The sequence below is a fragment of the Leuciscus leuciscus genome (genome assembly GCF_965113295.1).
Source record: "Leuciscus leuciscus genome assembly, chromosome: 16".
NCBI classification, from domain to species: Eukaryota; Metazoa; Chordata; class Actinopteri; order Cypriniformes; family Leuciscidae; genus Leuciscus; species Leuciscus leuciscus.
In genome coordinates, this window is record NC_138740.1 from 35658796 (window position 1) to 35674019 (window position 15224).

Consider the following 15224-nt stretch of genomic DNA (forward strand, 5'->3'; position numbering starts at 1 on the left):
TCATATTAAGGGTCAGTTTGAGATGCTGATCCAAAACTAGCAGCAAACACACGATGCAAGTCATTTCAGACGTGAAAAGGAATGGTGAGAATAAACTTGGTGCTCTGAGAGATTAAAATGGAAAATGGCGATCCTACTTTAAATTCCTTCATAATGCAAGACGGCATTAGTATGTGTTTGGGAAACTGGCTCATACTGAAGCGCAGTTAGAGCGTGTGGGTTTAGATTACTCACAGAGATGGTTAATTGTGCCAGAGAGGGCTGTCAGTCGGATCCTCACCGCCTTGTGTCATAACAAACTACCACATGCTATGATTTCAGAGTAATTTTAGGTTGAGGTAAGATAGCCGTTAAAGAGCTGGTGCATCATCCAGAAAGCTGGACGTTTAGGAGGGAGAACAATTCATGGTCTTGAGTATGGCACTTAACGTTAAAATACTCTAAAGAGACGGTTAATGCACTTGACCTCTCTGCGTTTCTCATCGCTGTGGATAAAAGCCTCTCTAAATGACCCAGTTCTGAAGTTCAGCGTTGGCCTTTGTCAGATTTCCAAGAAAGCAATGAGCACAAAAAGACAATTATTTTTTATTTTTTATTGTATTCCAGTTCTTGAATTAATTCGATTCCGTTTATCAGGGATTAATCTAATATACAAATAACACACATATTTATAAAAAATGACTTTCACTGAAATTGTCGTTGTACGGAGCCTCAAGAGGGACATGGTGGTGGAAAAAAAAATATTTCAATGATTTTGCGATCCTCCGAGAAACTTTGCGCAAAAGCATTGTAATATTATTTATTTCTCCCATCTCATTTTTTGTTTTTCACCACGTCCCTTTAGGAGCTCCTTATTACTGGGTTAAAGAGGAGTAAAGTGCATATCTCAGACATGTTCTGTGATATTCTTTTTGTATGTTTTTAAATCTTTAATAAAAAGCATTATATCGTTACCAATATTAAAACATCATCAAACAAATAGTGCAAGTAAGTGCCCACCAGTATAGCCACAGAAGGGCTTCATATATATATATATTTATATATATATATATATATATATATATATATATATATATATATATATATATATACAAATCTTTAAGCACCTTCATTGTACATGGCCATTAAAACATCTTTGCATTTTGCACACCAAGATAAAAACATTTTTAAATGCCTTGTCAAGTGCCAGAGATATTAAATTGTCATGTCAATTGTCATCTTGAGTCCTTGTACGGTGGCTCTTGGGTTGATAGACTGGTGTTTTGTTTTGTTGTGGGTGTTTTAGAAGAAAAGTCCTGAAGGGGAAAATCAGTGTGTGAGTTTGTATCTGTTAAAATCTTTTTATTTCAGAATTGTTTTGAGGGTTTGATGTCAGATATCGTATTCTGCTTCGACACACATTCTCTCTTGAAAAACACGCCCCCTCTTCAGAAAAACCAGAACACAAACGTGTTAGTGTCTTACAAAACCTCTTAGTAAAATATAGCCAAGGCTTATTTAAATATGCATAAATAGCATGAAAATATTTTTGTTTCGGTTTAACCGATGCTGAATTATTCTAGCCATTCAGATATGAAAGTTGTGGACATTTCCCCCCCCCCCCCCCCCTCCGTTTTAGTTTCCTGTACCTCCAAGACACTTCATACGTGAAAAGAAAGACTGCTTTGCAAAAGAGGTGAAAACATTGGATTTCAAGTTTGTTCTTTAACAACACATCTTTGGATGTTTTACAATGTTCAGTATAGAAATACCTACGATAATAATGAACAAATTCCACCATAGAACCTGAAAGCCATCTAAACAAATTTTTTTTTTTTAAATGTTGCAGACAAGAGCGTTCAGTTTAATCAGGGGTTGATTGAGATGCACAATATAAATAATTTCAATCCTGAAAGTTATTATGAGAAAAATATCTTGCATTATTTGCACATTACTTGCAGATTGGTTTGACATCTTATTTTGGTTGTAAAAAAAGTTTTTATTTTTTGTGCGTGTTTAAAATGCTTTCCAATTCCTGAGACTTTTTCTGATTAATATGTCTTTGTGGTTTCTGTTGTAATTCTAAAAATGCAACCACTTTTTTGTATTTTGCATAGTGGATGTACAATGTGTAGGTTTGTAATTTAGATTTACTGCAAACATTAGAGAACCATTGTCAGATAATGCAATGCAAAACATCAAAGCTTCTAGCTTATTTCAGCAGGACGTATTTTTCTTTCAGCATACCTGATTGTCAATTTTTTTGCATTCAATTTTCACATACTCCATTGCACAGAACAGTCTATGAGCATATCACCATTGTTAGCAAACGCTGAAGCATCAAAAACAGCTTTAACAAAAAAAGCACATCCAAATCTAGTCATTTAAAAAGTTTTTTAAATCCCTGTCATCCCATTGGAAGCTGACTTATGAAACGAACGAACGAACGAAAAAAAAAAAAGTAATTCTTAAATTTTTAATATTACAGAGTCTGAACCCGAGACTTCTCCGAAGCGAGCAGCTGTTTCAAGCTGAGCCAATCAGAGCTCAGGAATTAACGGAAAAGTCACTTTGCGGCTTCGGGAATGGGCGGGGCTCGTTCCAGTCTCACGGCCCAGGGGTCAGAGGGCGCCGAATAAAAGGGCGGGTGGGGCAGAACGTCTTCCGTGGCCATAGCGAAAGCAAACACGCCCCGCTTCCTATTCACGTCCTCTGAGATGATCTTCCTGTCAGTCTCCCGGCTGTCGTCCACGTCCTCCATCGTTTTCCCTCCCGGAGGCTGCTGTTTCTCAGCCCGCTGAGCCAGCAGAGGGGCTTGGAGGGCGTTGGGATCCTGGGGGAAGAGGAAGTTGGTGGCCCGCCAGGCGGAGGGCTTTCGGCCCCGTCGCGGGCGCGAGACACGGCAGCTCTGACGCTTGATGTGCCGGTGCAGGTGGTCGGAGCGCGTGAAGCTCTTGTAGCAGTGCTCGCACTGGTACGGCCGAACGCCCGTGTGGATGCGCAAGTGGTTCTTCAGGTCGTAGTTGTGAACGAACTTGGAGTTGCAGTGCAGGCAGATGTAGGGCCTCTCGCCGGTGTGCTTACGCATGTGAATCTTCAGTTTGTCTTGCCTGAAAAAGAGTAAAACGGAGATTAAGTTTGAGGTTAGATGCACCAGGTCTTTTTTTCCAAGGAGCACATGCAAAATCAGAAAAGGGGTGAAAAAAGTTGAAAAAAGGGGTGAAAAAGTTGGGGGGGAAAACTTAAGGGGTGCAATGAAAATGTATCTAATAATGTGTTTTTTCTTAATAAAGGAATACAAGGAGACATTTACAAGCAAAATTATTTATTATATAAAATGTAAGTTATGAAAATACCAAAAAATACACTAGGTTTTTAAATATTTCCGTTTCAAACTTTATTTATTTAACAGTAATTCTTGTTCAGATTCTACTAAAATCTATGTATTGAATAATATGTGTTTAACAAATGCTCTTAACTCTTTCCCCGCCATTGACGGGAATTTTCCAGCTTTCCGTGTTTTCACTGTTAAACGGTTCGGGGCGCTTTTACGAATCTTCTGAAAGAGTGTCGAATCTCCTGATCAAAAACGCAGGCGAAAAGCAGCAGAAACAAGCGATAAAAGCATTGCTTATGCACGTTGTAGTCTTTGAGAGAGAGAAAAAACAAGATTTTTTTAGCTTTTTGTTCAAAATATTGCTTTTTTAAATTAAATTTACCCACAATCAAGAGTTGATTAAAAAAAAGAAGGCATAAAGCTAGAATAAAACATTTTTATTGATGTTTAAAAGCATAGTTTCTGTTCTTTCTTTTGATATATATATATATATTGTTACAAATATTCTGGGGGCCATGAAAGTTTTGTGAAAATTATCAAAAACTTGGCGGTGGCTGGCAACTTTTAAAAACAAACCTCTGGCGGGGAAAGAGTTAATCTTTCATTTCTGTGACGAGGCAGCTCAGACAGAAGCGTTTACGTTAAATAAAAATTTCAGATCCAGTTTATTGTGTAACCAGAATATCAATAATGAACTGTAAAATCAATTATGCATAATGTGTGAGTTTTCATTATAAAGAAGCCCGAAATGCGCCAGGACTCTTATCTTGAAATGCCAATGCGTTACTATCGCTGGCGATAAAATATCCTCATCTGAAACATTACAATATAAGCACCATAAAGTAAACATTGTCATAATTCATCAACAGTAGATCACAAGCAATCTATTTATTTAATTCAATCATCACCTTTTGCATTTTAAAAATCTCATTAGGCTGTATTGTGATTCCTGTTTTGTCCCTCACCAAATGTAAGACCTTTTAAAATAATTAGGATGTTTGTTATTCCATTTAAGAAGTTTTATAACATACATTCATACATCTGGTTTTTTTTTTACTTTTTGAGGACCCGTGGGGATTTTTATATATGTTTTAACCTTAAGATGATGATACACGGGGCAACTTTTTGAGCAATGCTGCCATCAACGGGCAGCCAGGCGAGACACAGGGCCCACGACCGACCTAAAGTATCCAGATAGAAAAGTGTTGCCCGTTTTCAATGGGAAAGTGCCCGGCAACATTGCTCAAAAAAATTCCCCCGTCGATCATCAGCTTTACACTGTAAACACTCTTTCTCAAGCGTCTTCGATCGAATATGCATGCAGGAAAACACACAAACAGGTGTACGCCTTCATACATGAAAAGCATACAGTTGCAAGTTGCTCAACAGTCGCCGCCACAGAAGAACCTAAAAAACACGAAAACCGAAACACTCAGGATTTAGTGCTCCTGTTATGTGGTATCCAGATGAGTTATCCAGAAGCTAAAACAACTTTGTTTGATCTATTTCTCACTCTAGATCTCACTCATAGAAATTTCATTCCTTTACAGAGCGTTTGAGCCCAAAAGTGAAATGTAGGTCTTATATTAACATCACCACGCTTTGGCTTTTATTACAGTGTGGAAACCTCGTGCGGGCTTCGACCACAGTGATGCATAAAGTGTTTCACAGCAGGTTTGCCCTTATGATGCTGCTCTAGTTTTCATGTGCCATTTCATTGTTGTAATACTGAAGCTTAGCTGTTCAGCTTCAAAGAGGCTATTTATTCTTGTAGACAGTCAAGTGTAATTTGTTTGAGGGAAAAAGTTACATGACAGCAAGTCAGAATTATTTCTCGTAAATCTGTCATTGTAAAACATTCTTTGCCTTTTTCAATTTGTCTGTATTTTTTTAGTGAAGGTTCACTTTAAAAGAGTTATTCTTGCACTATATCTGATTGAATGATGTTAAAAACAGTCCTGAAATGTTAAGGGGGGATAGTTCACCCAACTTTTTCATGCTCGTGTTGTTTCGAACGTTTTCAGATGAAGGAAAGTCATACTGGTTTGGAACGACTTGACACGAGTAAATGACAAGTTTTTAGTTAAATTTGTGGGTGAACTATCACTTGCGCATTCACATTGTCTCCATTTCTTCCTATCATTCCCATCAACAATCACTATAAATAAAGGTGGCACATTTTTTTTATAATAATAATAATTAAAAAATATAAATAAAAATAGCAAAAATTAAAATACGTTAAAATGGCAAATAATAATTTTAATACTTGGAAATGTATAGAAAAATACAAAATACACCGACCATAATTCCCATTAACTTAACTTATTAATATAAATAAAACTGGCACGTTTTTTTATTGTAATTTAATAATAATTTAAATTAAATAAAAATGGTAGATAAAAATTATAAAATTAAATGGTAAATAATAATTGTAATACTTAGAAGTGTATATGAAAATATCACCATCATTCCCATCAACTTTCACTATTAAGCGTCAAAAGTTTAAATTGAATAATGAATGAAATAAAATACAATTATAAATAATACAAATAACAAAATTAAATGTTTAGTAATAATTGTAATTAGAAGTGTATAGAAAAATACAAAATATACCCACCATAACTCACCTATCAACCTTCACTACAAATAAGTGGCAAAAGTTTTTAAATAGTAATTAAATAATAATTTAAATAAACGTTAATTAAGTAAATGATACATAATAAAATTAACAATAATTTTAACAATTAGAAGTGTGTCGAAAAATACTAAGTATTTCTATACTTCCATAGGAAAGTACACTCTAATAGTATCACTTCCTTTATCTTCTCTCATTAACTCTCTTTCCTGAAGTTTGCGTCTCTTAACCCGACTCACCTGGTGAAGCGGACCTCGCAGATGGTGCACATGTAGGGCTTCTCCCCCGTGTGTGTTCGCATGTGTCTCGGCAGCTTTCCCGCTCCTTGAATCACCTTGTTGCAGATCGGGCACTGCTGTGACGCCTTGGGCTTCATCTTCCTCTCCTCCTCCAGCTGCCACGGAGGAAACAGTGTCCCGAGATGAGAGGCGGACAGAAAATTCAGGTAGGACCGCAAGTCCGCTCCCTCTTTGATCGGGCCGAGAGCGGGGTCAGAGGTTATGCTCAAACCTGGACTCATAAAGTCTTTGAGGAAGTCTCTGTGAAGGATAGGGTTCGTGGGTTCATCCTTTAACTCTTCTTTGATGACTTCTTTCTTGACTGCGAGGTCCAGAGGGCTGTTTTCCAACGAAGCAGCGGGGAAAGGGTGTCGCGGCTCCAGAATCTGAGGATAGCCTGGGAATTCTGCAGCCCACATTGGAGGATAAAAGCCTGGGAGAAGAGGCGAGAATCCAGCTCCTCTTTCCAGGCCTGGCACTTTCGGATACAGCCCCTCTTGAAGTAAGGACTCTATGGAGAAGTCCTTCAGCGCCCGGCCCTCCAATCCCTCCGGCCCTCTGGGTTTCCCAGCACTTGGAGTGTCCAGTTGGCGTCTTTGGGATTCTTGTCCATCCCGGTCCGGGTTCGGCAGCTCTTGTTGCGAGCTGCAGGGTGGGCTGTCCGTTCTCCTGTCCTCACAAACTTTTCGTCCCTCTTGGTTTTCCGCCACATCGCCTTGTGCGGACTTCTCACTATTGTCGTCCTCAAATTCTCCATCTTTCGAGTCAACCTCCTCCTCCATTTCCTCCTCTTCGTCCTCGTCTTCCTCATCATCCCCCTCAAACTCCTCTCCTTCTGCAGGCCCTTCTCCCCCTCCACCCGTGTCCATGATTTCCAAACACACGTTTATGATGCAGGGAATTTCCAGGAGCCTCGCGGCACTCAGGATCTCCTTGACGTTGGATGCGGTCACCGTCAGCGTCGACGTGTACGCGAACTCCAGGATGGCCGTCAGCGACTCCGGCGCCACGAAGTCCAGCTCGTAGATGGCGTGTGGGTTGGAGTCCCGACTGGAGCCGGTGGCCACCGTGAAGAGTTTTTTGAAGTACTGGCTGCAGGCGGCCAGGACTGACCGATGGGTCCGGTACTCCTGATCCCTGACGACTAGGATGACGTCGCACAGAAGCCCGTCCCGCCGCTGCTCGTTGAGACTGCACAGGATATCATTGCTGTGGTTCGGGAAGGGGATTCCGATCAGGTCCTCGTCTGTGTGCGCCATCTTCTCCGGGGAATCTGTGGACGGGTAAAAAGTGAAATTGGTCAGAGCTGCAGTTTGTTATCCTGTCATGCATTAAAACAGGGCTGGGCGCTAAATCAATATTCATATTTATCATAAAAAACAAATCAGGCTTATCAATAATGAACTTTTGAGTAAATTGCGATACAATTAGATGCTAGAATGTCTGCAAGTAGCTCTTCAATACAAACCGCCCTAATAATACAGTAGTCGACATTTGAAGTGGATCAAAACCTTTCATCAAAGTTATAGATGAATTTTGAACAATACCCGTTCTTGTTTTATGACAACTTTGATGAACTTTTTTGATCCACTTCAAATGTTGACTGCACTGTAGTTCAGTTTAACTTGAGGAACTTGACACTGAATGTACACTAAAAACTGGTGTAGGATTTTCATTTGGATATATAAATAATTACAAAGAAACGCCAAGTGACACTTTGAATTTAACGTGAAATTTTAAAGTAGAAAGACGGAAGTAGTATTTTCTTGTAAAACGCACTCCAATAAACTATTTCAATAATCCAATAAAGTTTTATTTGCAACTTTGAATTAGTATTATTATTATGATTTAGGGATAACCAAGATATTTGTTCATCCATGTTTTAATTTATACAGTATACAAGATCTGTTGTGTTGCACCTTATTTGAATAATACAAATGCAGTATTTTGTTGTAAATTAATTGTTATATTTTCAATTGTTTACATTTTAAAAGATTGATTAAATTAATTTCATCAGACAACATTTTTGATGATACCTTTTTATTAAATCATAAAACAGAATCCAGAAAAAAATTTAATAGAAAACAGATTTCATACTAAATTAAAAGGTAGTTTACTCTAAGTTTACTTGTAACCAACATTCATTTTCAAACATGTGGAATGCATTTCCTTCCATGTTAATTAGTATACAATTATTAATATTGATATCATATGATATGGGAAAAAAAAAATATTGTGACGATATATTTGGCCATATCGCCCAGACCTACATTCAGATATTATTGATATACAATGAGATTTGAGTAAAAACGGCTTGTTTTTGCAAAAGTGTGTAACTTGTGTGTGCGTGCACTTTGCGGTTAAAGAGGATGCGTCACATCATCAGATAATTAATTGGCTCCCATATAGCGTGCAAGGATCAAATCTCAGTTTCTCTCTGATTGCGATCAAACAGCAGCTCCACTGGCTTCTGCTTTTCATGACATATATTGAAAGCAGTGGCTATTTTGTTGTGTAGGCCTTGAAAGATAGGGAAATAAATCAGATCGTTTGCATTGTGAGAAAAGCTGACACTTATCTTTATCACGTTCGGAAAGAAAAGAAGACAAGACGACACAGGAAGGCAAAAGGGGTCAGGCTCTAGTTTCTGCTTTCCACGGGAAAAAAAAGTGTCAGGGCATGAGTAAACGTAACCCACCACCTCCAGATTTACTTGCGTCGCATGAGAGCTCTGATAACGGTGCTACTTAATTGCAATTACTTTTGATTAATTAACAGGCATGCAATGTTGAATCGTAAAAAAAATAAATAAAAAAAAAATTATATTTTAGTCATGTCTAGTTTAGAAGTGCACTTCTACTGTACAGTGTCCAACAATAATAAAGAATTTTCAAAGCTATATTTTTCGGACGGCGGATCTCCGTTCAGATGCTCTTAAACTACAGGCCTACATGAATGGAGCCCGAATTGTACCTGCGGATTCCCTGAAATGTTTACTGTGACTTTTTAAGAGGCATTTTGGCAGCATTGTCCTTCATTCATGGCTATGAATAGAGTTTAATCTCAGTGTGTCTCGTCCCCGTGGTCACGGCAGGCATGTGGATGGATGCTTTCATACGTCCCGCCACCACCGAAAGCTGTCGACTGCCGTTCAATGGTCCAAAAACGGCTTCTGAGCCAAAGTAAATGAGCTACTGGTGTTTTCTGGATTTTTTTTTTTCCTCTTGTACATTGTCTGTCTTTATTCTCTATAACATTGAGCTCAGCACTTACCAATCAGGATTTTAATGTCCCTTCTTGCTGTTGCTAGGAGACAGATGCTATAATTACCGTTTGAACATATAGTCAAGTAACACGGAATGTATCTTTTAAATTGAGAGCCTTTTGTTTTAAACAATGTGACCCTTCAGGTAAATATACACATATATATATATAAATATAGATGCCACAAAAATAATTTCTTTGGCCTGTATGAACCAACATGAAATTGGAAATGCAGTAATGAATAATTATTATAGATATTGAAGAATATCACATATGTAATATGCCTTGAATTATTTATAATTGATTGGTTTGTTCTTTGCTAATTGTGTATAAATAACATTTTATTCTTTTGATGATTTTTAAGGGATAGTTTTGTCATTACTCACCCTCAAGTTGTTGCACCCTTAGTTTCTCTTTTCTGTTGAACACAAAAGAAGATATTTTGAAGAATGTTGGGAAGCAGACAGTTGACGTCTAAAGTATTTTTTTTTCCTGCTACTGAAGTCAATGTATGCCGTCGACTGTTTGATTACAATACCATCATTCTTTAAAATATCTTCTTTCATGTTCAACAGAAGAAAGAAACTCATACAGGTTTGGAACAGCTTGAGGGAGAGTAAATGATGACAAAATGTTCATTTTGGGGGGAACTATCCCTTTAACCACATGTGTATAAATAACACCAACACTTTAAAAGGTTTAATTGCAGAAAGAAAAAAAAGAGAAAGACAGCGGAAGAGGGAAGGATGAAATCTCATGTCCCCAGAAGTTCCCTGACAGGTTGGGCAAAAAAAAAAAAAAACCTCTGCCCCACCCTGGAAAATCCAGCCAAGTTAAATAGGCGTTCAGAGCTAAAAACAACAGTAGAGAGGGAGGGAAAAAAGAAGGAAGAGAGACACAGTGAGGTCTCCCACCCACCCTGGGAGCACATGCGTTTCTCGTCTCCTCTTTTCTCAGTCCGGCCCTCCACACCTCCTCACTCACTCCCATAATTATAGTGTGTGTGTTTGAGGGTCGACTGGCCCCTCCACACACGCTTAGCACTGACTAACTCCTTCAGACCTTGACAATTCACTCCTTCGCGTGTGCCGACGCATGCTGACGTACCAGAGACTAGTTGCTCTAATACTACATAAATCGTACATCTATTGGAAAACCTTTTGCATCATTTTGTCTAACTTCTCGCTAAATAAAACTTCTTTCAAAAAAGAGCTGAAAACTCTTCTCTTCCGTGAGCACTTAACCTCATAAAAAAAAAAAAAAAAAAAAAATACTTTTCCTGTAAATTCGCGCTTATCGGGCTTATGCTACTCTGAATAATGCCTGAACTTCGTATTTTGAGCACTTCTTGCGTTGTTTTTGCCTCTTCACGATGACTTGCTTAATTTAGTCCCAATTTGTAAGTCGCTTTGGACAAAAGCGTCTGCTAAATGACTAAATGTAAATGTAAATTTTGTCTGCAACTTTTCTGTTGTTTTCAATACTGACCGTATTCTCTTACATGCAACTTTATGCATTTTTACCGTTGCACCTTGAGCATGTTTATTAAGCCGTTGTCCTTGTTGGTTCCCACCGAGTTGACTGACTGACCCACACACACCTCAGCGATAGATGCTATCTGAAATCCTGTCGAAACTGTTGATGTGGCACTGCTAGGAAAGAGCATGCTTTAGATTGATATCTGCGACTGGACCGCAGCTCAGTTTGTCCTCCAGACCATGACAGAACTTCCTTTATTTGCACTTTTTGTTTTAAAATGATTTGATAATTTGTACTCAGTTGGAGTGTAGCCTTTGCGGTTCGCTTGTGATGTTTCTAACGATAAGGAAAGACAACGTAATTTTCCACGGAGTAATATTTTATCGTAATGTTCACACGCTGCCGACAACAAACTTCAGCTGTCAGGCGCTCATTAACTCCATTTGTTTGACTGTTAGAAGTGCAGAATAGCGTACCCTAAGAAAACGTATTAAATGTCGTTCGAGCTTATTTATTCTCTCATTCATTAAATATAAATGAAATGTATTATATACAGTATATAGTGCATGAGTTTTGTTGGATGCATGTGTTTGCATTTGTATTGTTAAAATATTTCAGTGAATTTTCTGTGGATTTTAACTCTTTCTTTGAAGTATTTTTGAAGCCTCTGAACAATTTAAAATAATAGAATTATGATTATAAATAATTAAATAAATTCATTTTTTTATTAGCTGCATTTTGTTGCAATGCCAAATCAAATGCCCCGCTTGAGGTTAAAGGATGTTTTTCAGAGATCATCTGAGGATCGCAAAAAGCGTTTGTTCTGGTGCCCGTCTTAATCTACACAGTTTGTGGAAAGAGGTGAAGAACGTCTCATAAAATACCCTCACACAGTTCCTTCAGCCTGATAAAATACCACACACTCATTTCAGCACAGAGAAGCGTTTGTGATTTGAAAAAGATGCGTGCATGTGGACCAGTGTTTCCTGCGCTGCTGTTCAGGAGGAGCATTGCAAAGAAAGCTAGATGTGTTTCTTTGATATTGCGTCGTTGTCCTTGTTGTCAGCTTGCGAAAACGAACATGCAATGAACACGTTTCAGTGCTGCTTGATTCACAAAATCATCCGTTTTAACAAATCGGTTAAAACCTATTTGTGAATCGGTCTTAATTGAGCAGTTTTGAGTTTGAATTTGTCTGAAAGCTTACTTAAAGTCATTAAAAAATGGTCATGTATAAGCCTGTGTGTAGAAATGATTTAAGCATGATCAATAATAACCTTGTTTGCAGATATTTCCTATTTTCATTTTTACATGTTCATGAATTACTAGTTCTGAGTTCAACATCAATCACAATGTGTCATATCTCAAAACATAAATGACACTGTGAGTAAAAACCCAAACTACCCCCTCAGCTCTTTGATTGTTGAAAATAACACACACCTATGTTTGATGTTTGAACTAAATGCATAAGCACACGCAGGCGAACACCTGCTTTGATGATCGTCTTAACTGGGACAAAGAATGTGGCTTCAGAATTAATGTAGTGATTTTTCGTTAATGTGTTCGTAAGCAACTTTTTTTTTAAACACAGTTTTGGGGGTTAAATGCATGCATTCGGTGCACCACGGATGCCTCGACTAACTTTGTGATGCAAAGATGACCAACTCTTGATATGGTAAAGTTACAACATCTCCTCCAAAAGTTAAAACAGTTCACATTTGTGAGAGATATTTCATCATGGCCTCTTTAGGGAGGCAGGGCTCGAGTCTAAGACAGGAGCGAGCGTGTGTCATGGTGCTCAGACTGCTGGTAAATTGGCTAAATCCAGCCGTGGGTTCGTGGGTCCTGAGGGAGATCATTTAGGGGCCTCACCTGCAGGGGCACCTGTAGGTTTTAGTCTATTAGTGCTTTGCTGAGACTCACGGCCCTGTTTACAGACACATCTGCCTCCCTCCCTCTCGTGCACTCTAGCAACGGCACACCAGTCGCCCAATAGAAGGCTGTGGATTTGAATATGGTTTCTCTCTGCCCTGTAGTGATTTGCATATAATACACAGCAAACTGTTTAATGGTGCTTTGCTGACTGTGAACCTGATATCCGTTTCAGTTTAGAATGTGTCATACATTTGCATGGTTTGTCATGTTTCCACAGTCTGATTTATTACTTTTGTGGTTGTGGAATTTGGTTTTGACATTTGCAATTAATAGTAACAGAGTTTTTGAGTTTTGTTAATGGGTGGCTGAAGTGATGTCAAGAAGATGTCAAGTAAAAAACTATTTTAAACCAGATTTTTCTGATTCTTTGTAATATATATATATATATATATATATATATTATACATGTTATTTATTTCATTAAAAGTACAGTAAAAATCAATAAAAACTATAATTCATTGCACCAGTCCAATTTCTTTAAATGCATCAATTTATTCTTAATGTATTATGAATTATATATATATGTATTAAGAATTGTGTGTATATATATATATATATATATATATATACACACACACACACACACACACAATTACAACATGAAATTGTGTATGTATATTTATATATGAACACACTAATAGTCAGGAGTTTGGATTAAGATCTTTGTTTATAATTAAGCTTTTGTTAATGTTTTTTAAAGAAGTCTCTTATGATCACCAAGATAATATTACAATTTAAAATTATTTCTATTCTAATATATTTTAAAATGTAATTTATTCCAGTGATGGCAAAGCTTAATTATATATATAAAAAAAAAAAAAAAAAATCTAAAATCAATGTGCATGTCAGTGTTCAACCACCCTAATACAAATTGACGACAGACCACAGACTTAAACCAGTCTAACCTTGTTTAACGAAGTTAAAGAAAACATAATAAAGTGTGGCGTGAAGGTTTGGCCTCGTGTTGTTTTGGCCCTCTCTTGAGTTCTTTTAACGTTCTGCTATGAATTTGACCCAAATGTTTGAGTTGCTTTTCACCCGTAGACGGATTCACCCGCCAACAGATGAGAACAAACGTAAACCACACTTTAAGAGACTTGTTAAGATTACACACAGGGATTGTGTAATGTCTGCTGTAATTCGTCTGTTTGCTAAATATATGAAGCAAGACCGTACAGACACCTGCATCACACCTGCCACAAACAGTAATTTACACTGTTTTTAATCTGCGTTCAGGCCTCTTCAAACACACAAACACACGTCAAACGTCATGACACCCTTTCGAAAACTTCACAAACATATTCAAATGACTGTCTAAACTTTAGTAATTCTAATGAATTTTGGTGGATTTCGATAAAGCAGATAAAGATCTGTTTTTTGGATGATAATGTGAACAGCAAAATTCACAGTCAGACACTTTCGAATCTGATCTGGGCCACTTTTGTGTGGAAACAAATCTGATATGTATCTGATTTTTGCATTGTGACGTCAGAGTTTTTTTTTTACCCCAAATATAGTTCATAAATTGCACTATATGAAGAATCGCAGAAAGATGCAGAATATGTATGTTTGTATATAAAATCTAATATATATAGGCGATAGATAGATAGATAGATAGATAGATAGATAGATAGATAGATAGATAGATAGATAATTAATGCTATATGGCCTATAACTATATACTTTTATATATTTTAGGTATATATACATGTAATAAATTTTTTACACTTATTTTAAGCAGTGACAGTCGCAGTTAAAATGTTTGGCTTAATATATCTTTAAGCAGGAAGTTCTTCTATTTCATATAAAAATGTAATGTGATACAATACCGGTCAAAAGTTTGGAAACATTAATGTTTTTGAAAGAAGTCTCACCAAGGCTGCATTTAGTTGATCCAAAATACAGTAAAAACAGTAATATTGTGAAATTTGTGAATTGTGAAAAACAATTTGAATATTAAAATGTAATTATTCCTGTGATCAAAGCTGAATTTTCAGCATCAGTCTTCAGTGTCACATGACTTTTTGATATTTTAACTTGTAATAATTCAAAAACATTAAAACCTTAATGACCTTTTGACCAGTACTGTATATTTAAAGATGATATGAAAATTGTTTGTTACAATGAATGTAACATCTGTTTAGATTGATCATTTGAGAAATGAAAAAGTGCACTTTATCTTACAGTGTTGAACAGCCTGTACAGTAAATAACTTAAAGTCATGTTGTGATAACGGAGCACTTTGCTTTGCTGCTGTCACACACATCAGAGTCAGCGGTGTCTGGTGTAATTGTCGATTTGCTGTGTCATTACTTGT

General features: G+C 37.3%; 1 protein-coding gene across 2 annotated transcripts in view; it reads right to left on the reverse strand.

Moving 5' to 3' along the window:
- Positions 1-569: 569 nt before the first annotated feature.
- The window catches only part of zbtb7c (zinc finger and BTB domain containing 7C), a 28292-nt gene continuing 13637 nt past the window's right edge, over positions 570-15224 (reverse strand). For both annotated transcript variants that reach the window (XM_082141645.1, XM_082141646.1), the window contains exons 2-3: positions 6191-7502; positions 570-3089 (exon numbers count right to left, since the gene is read on the reverse strand). In XM_082141645.1, coding sequence (XP_081997771.1) covers positions 2546-3089; positions 6191-7488 — 1842 coding nt within the window. In that variant the 5' untranslated portion in view covers positions 7489-7502 and the 3' untranslated portion in view covers positions 570-2545. The remainder of the gene's footprint in view (positions 3090-6190; positions 7503-15224) is intronic.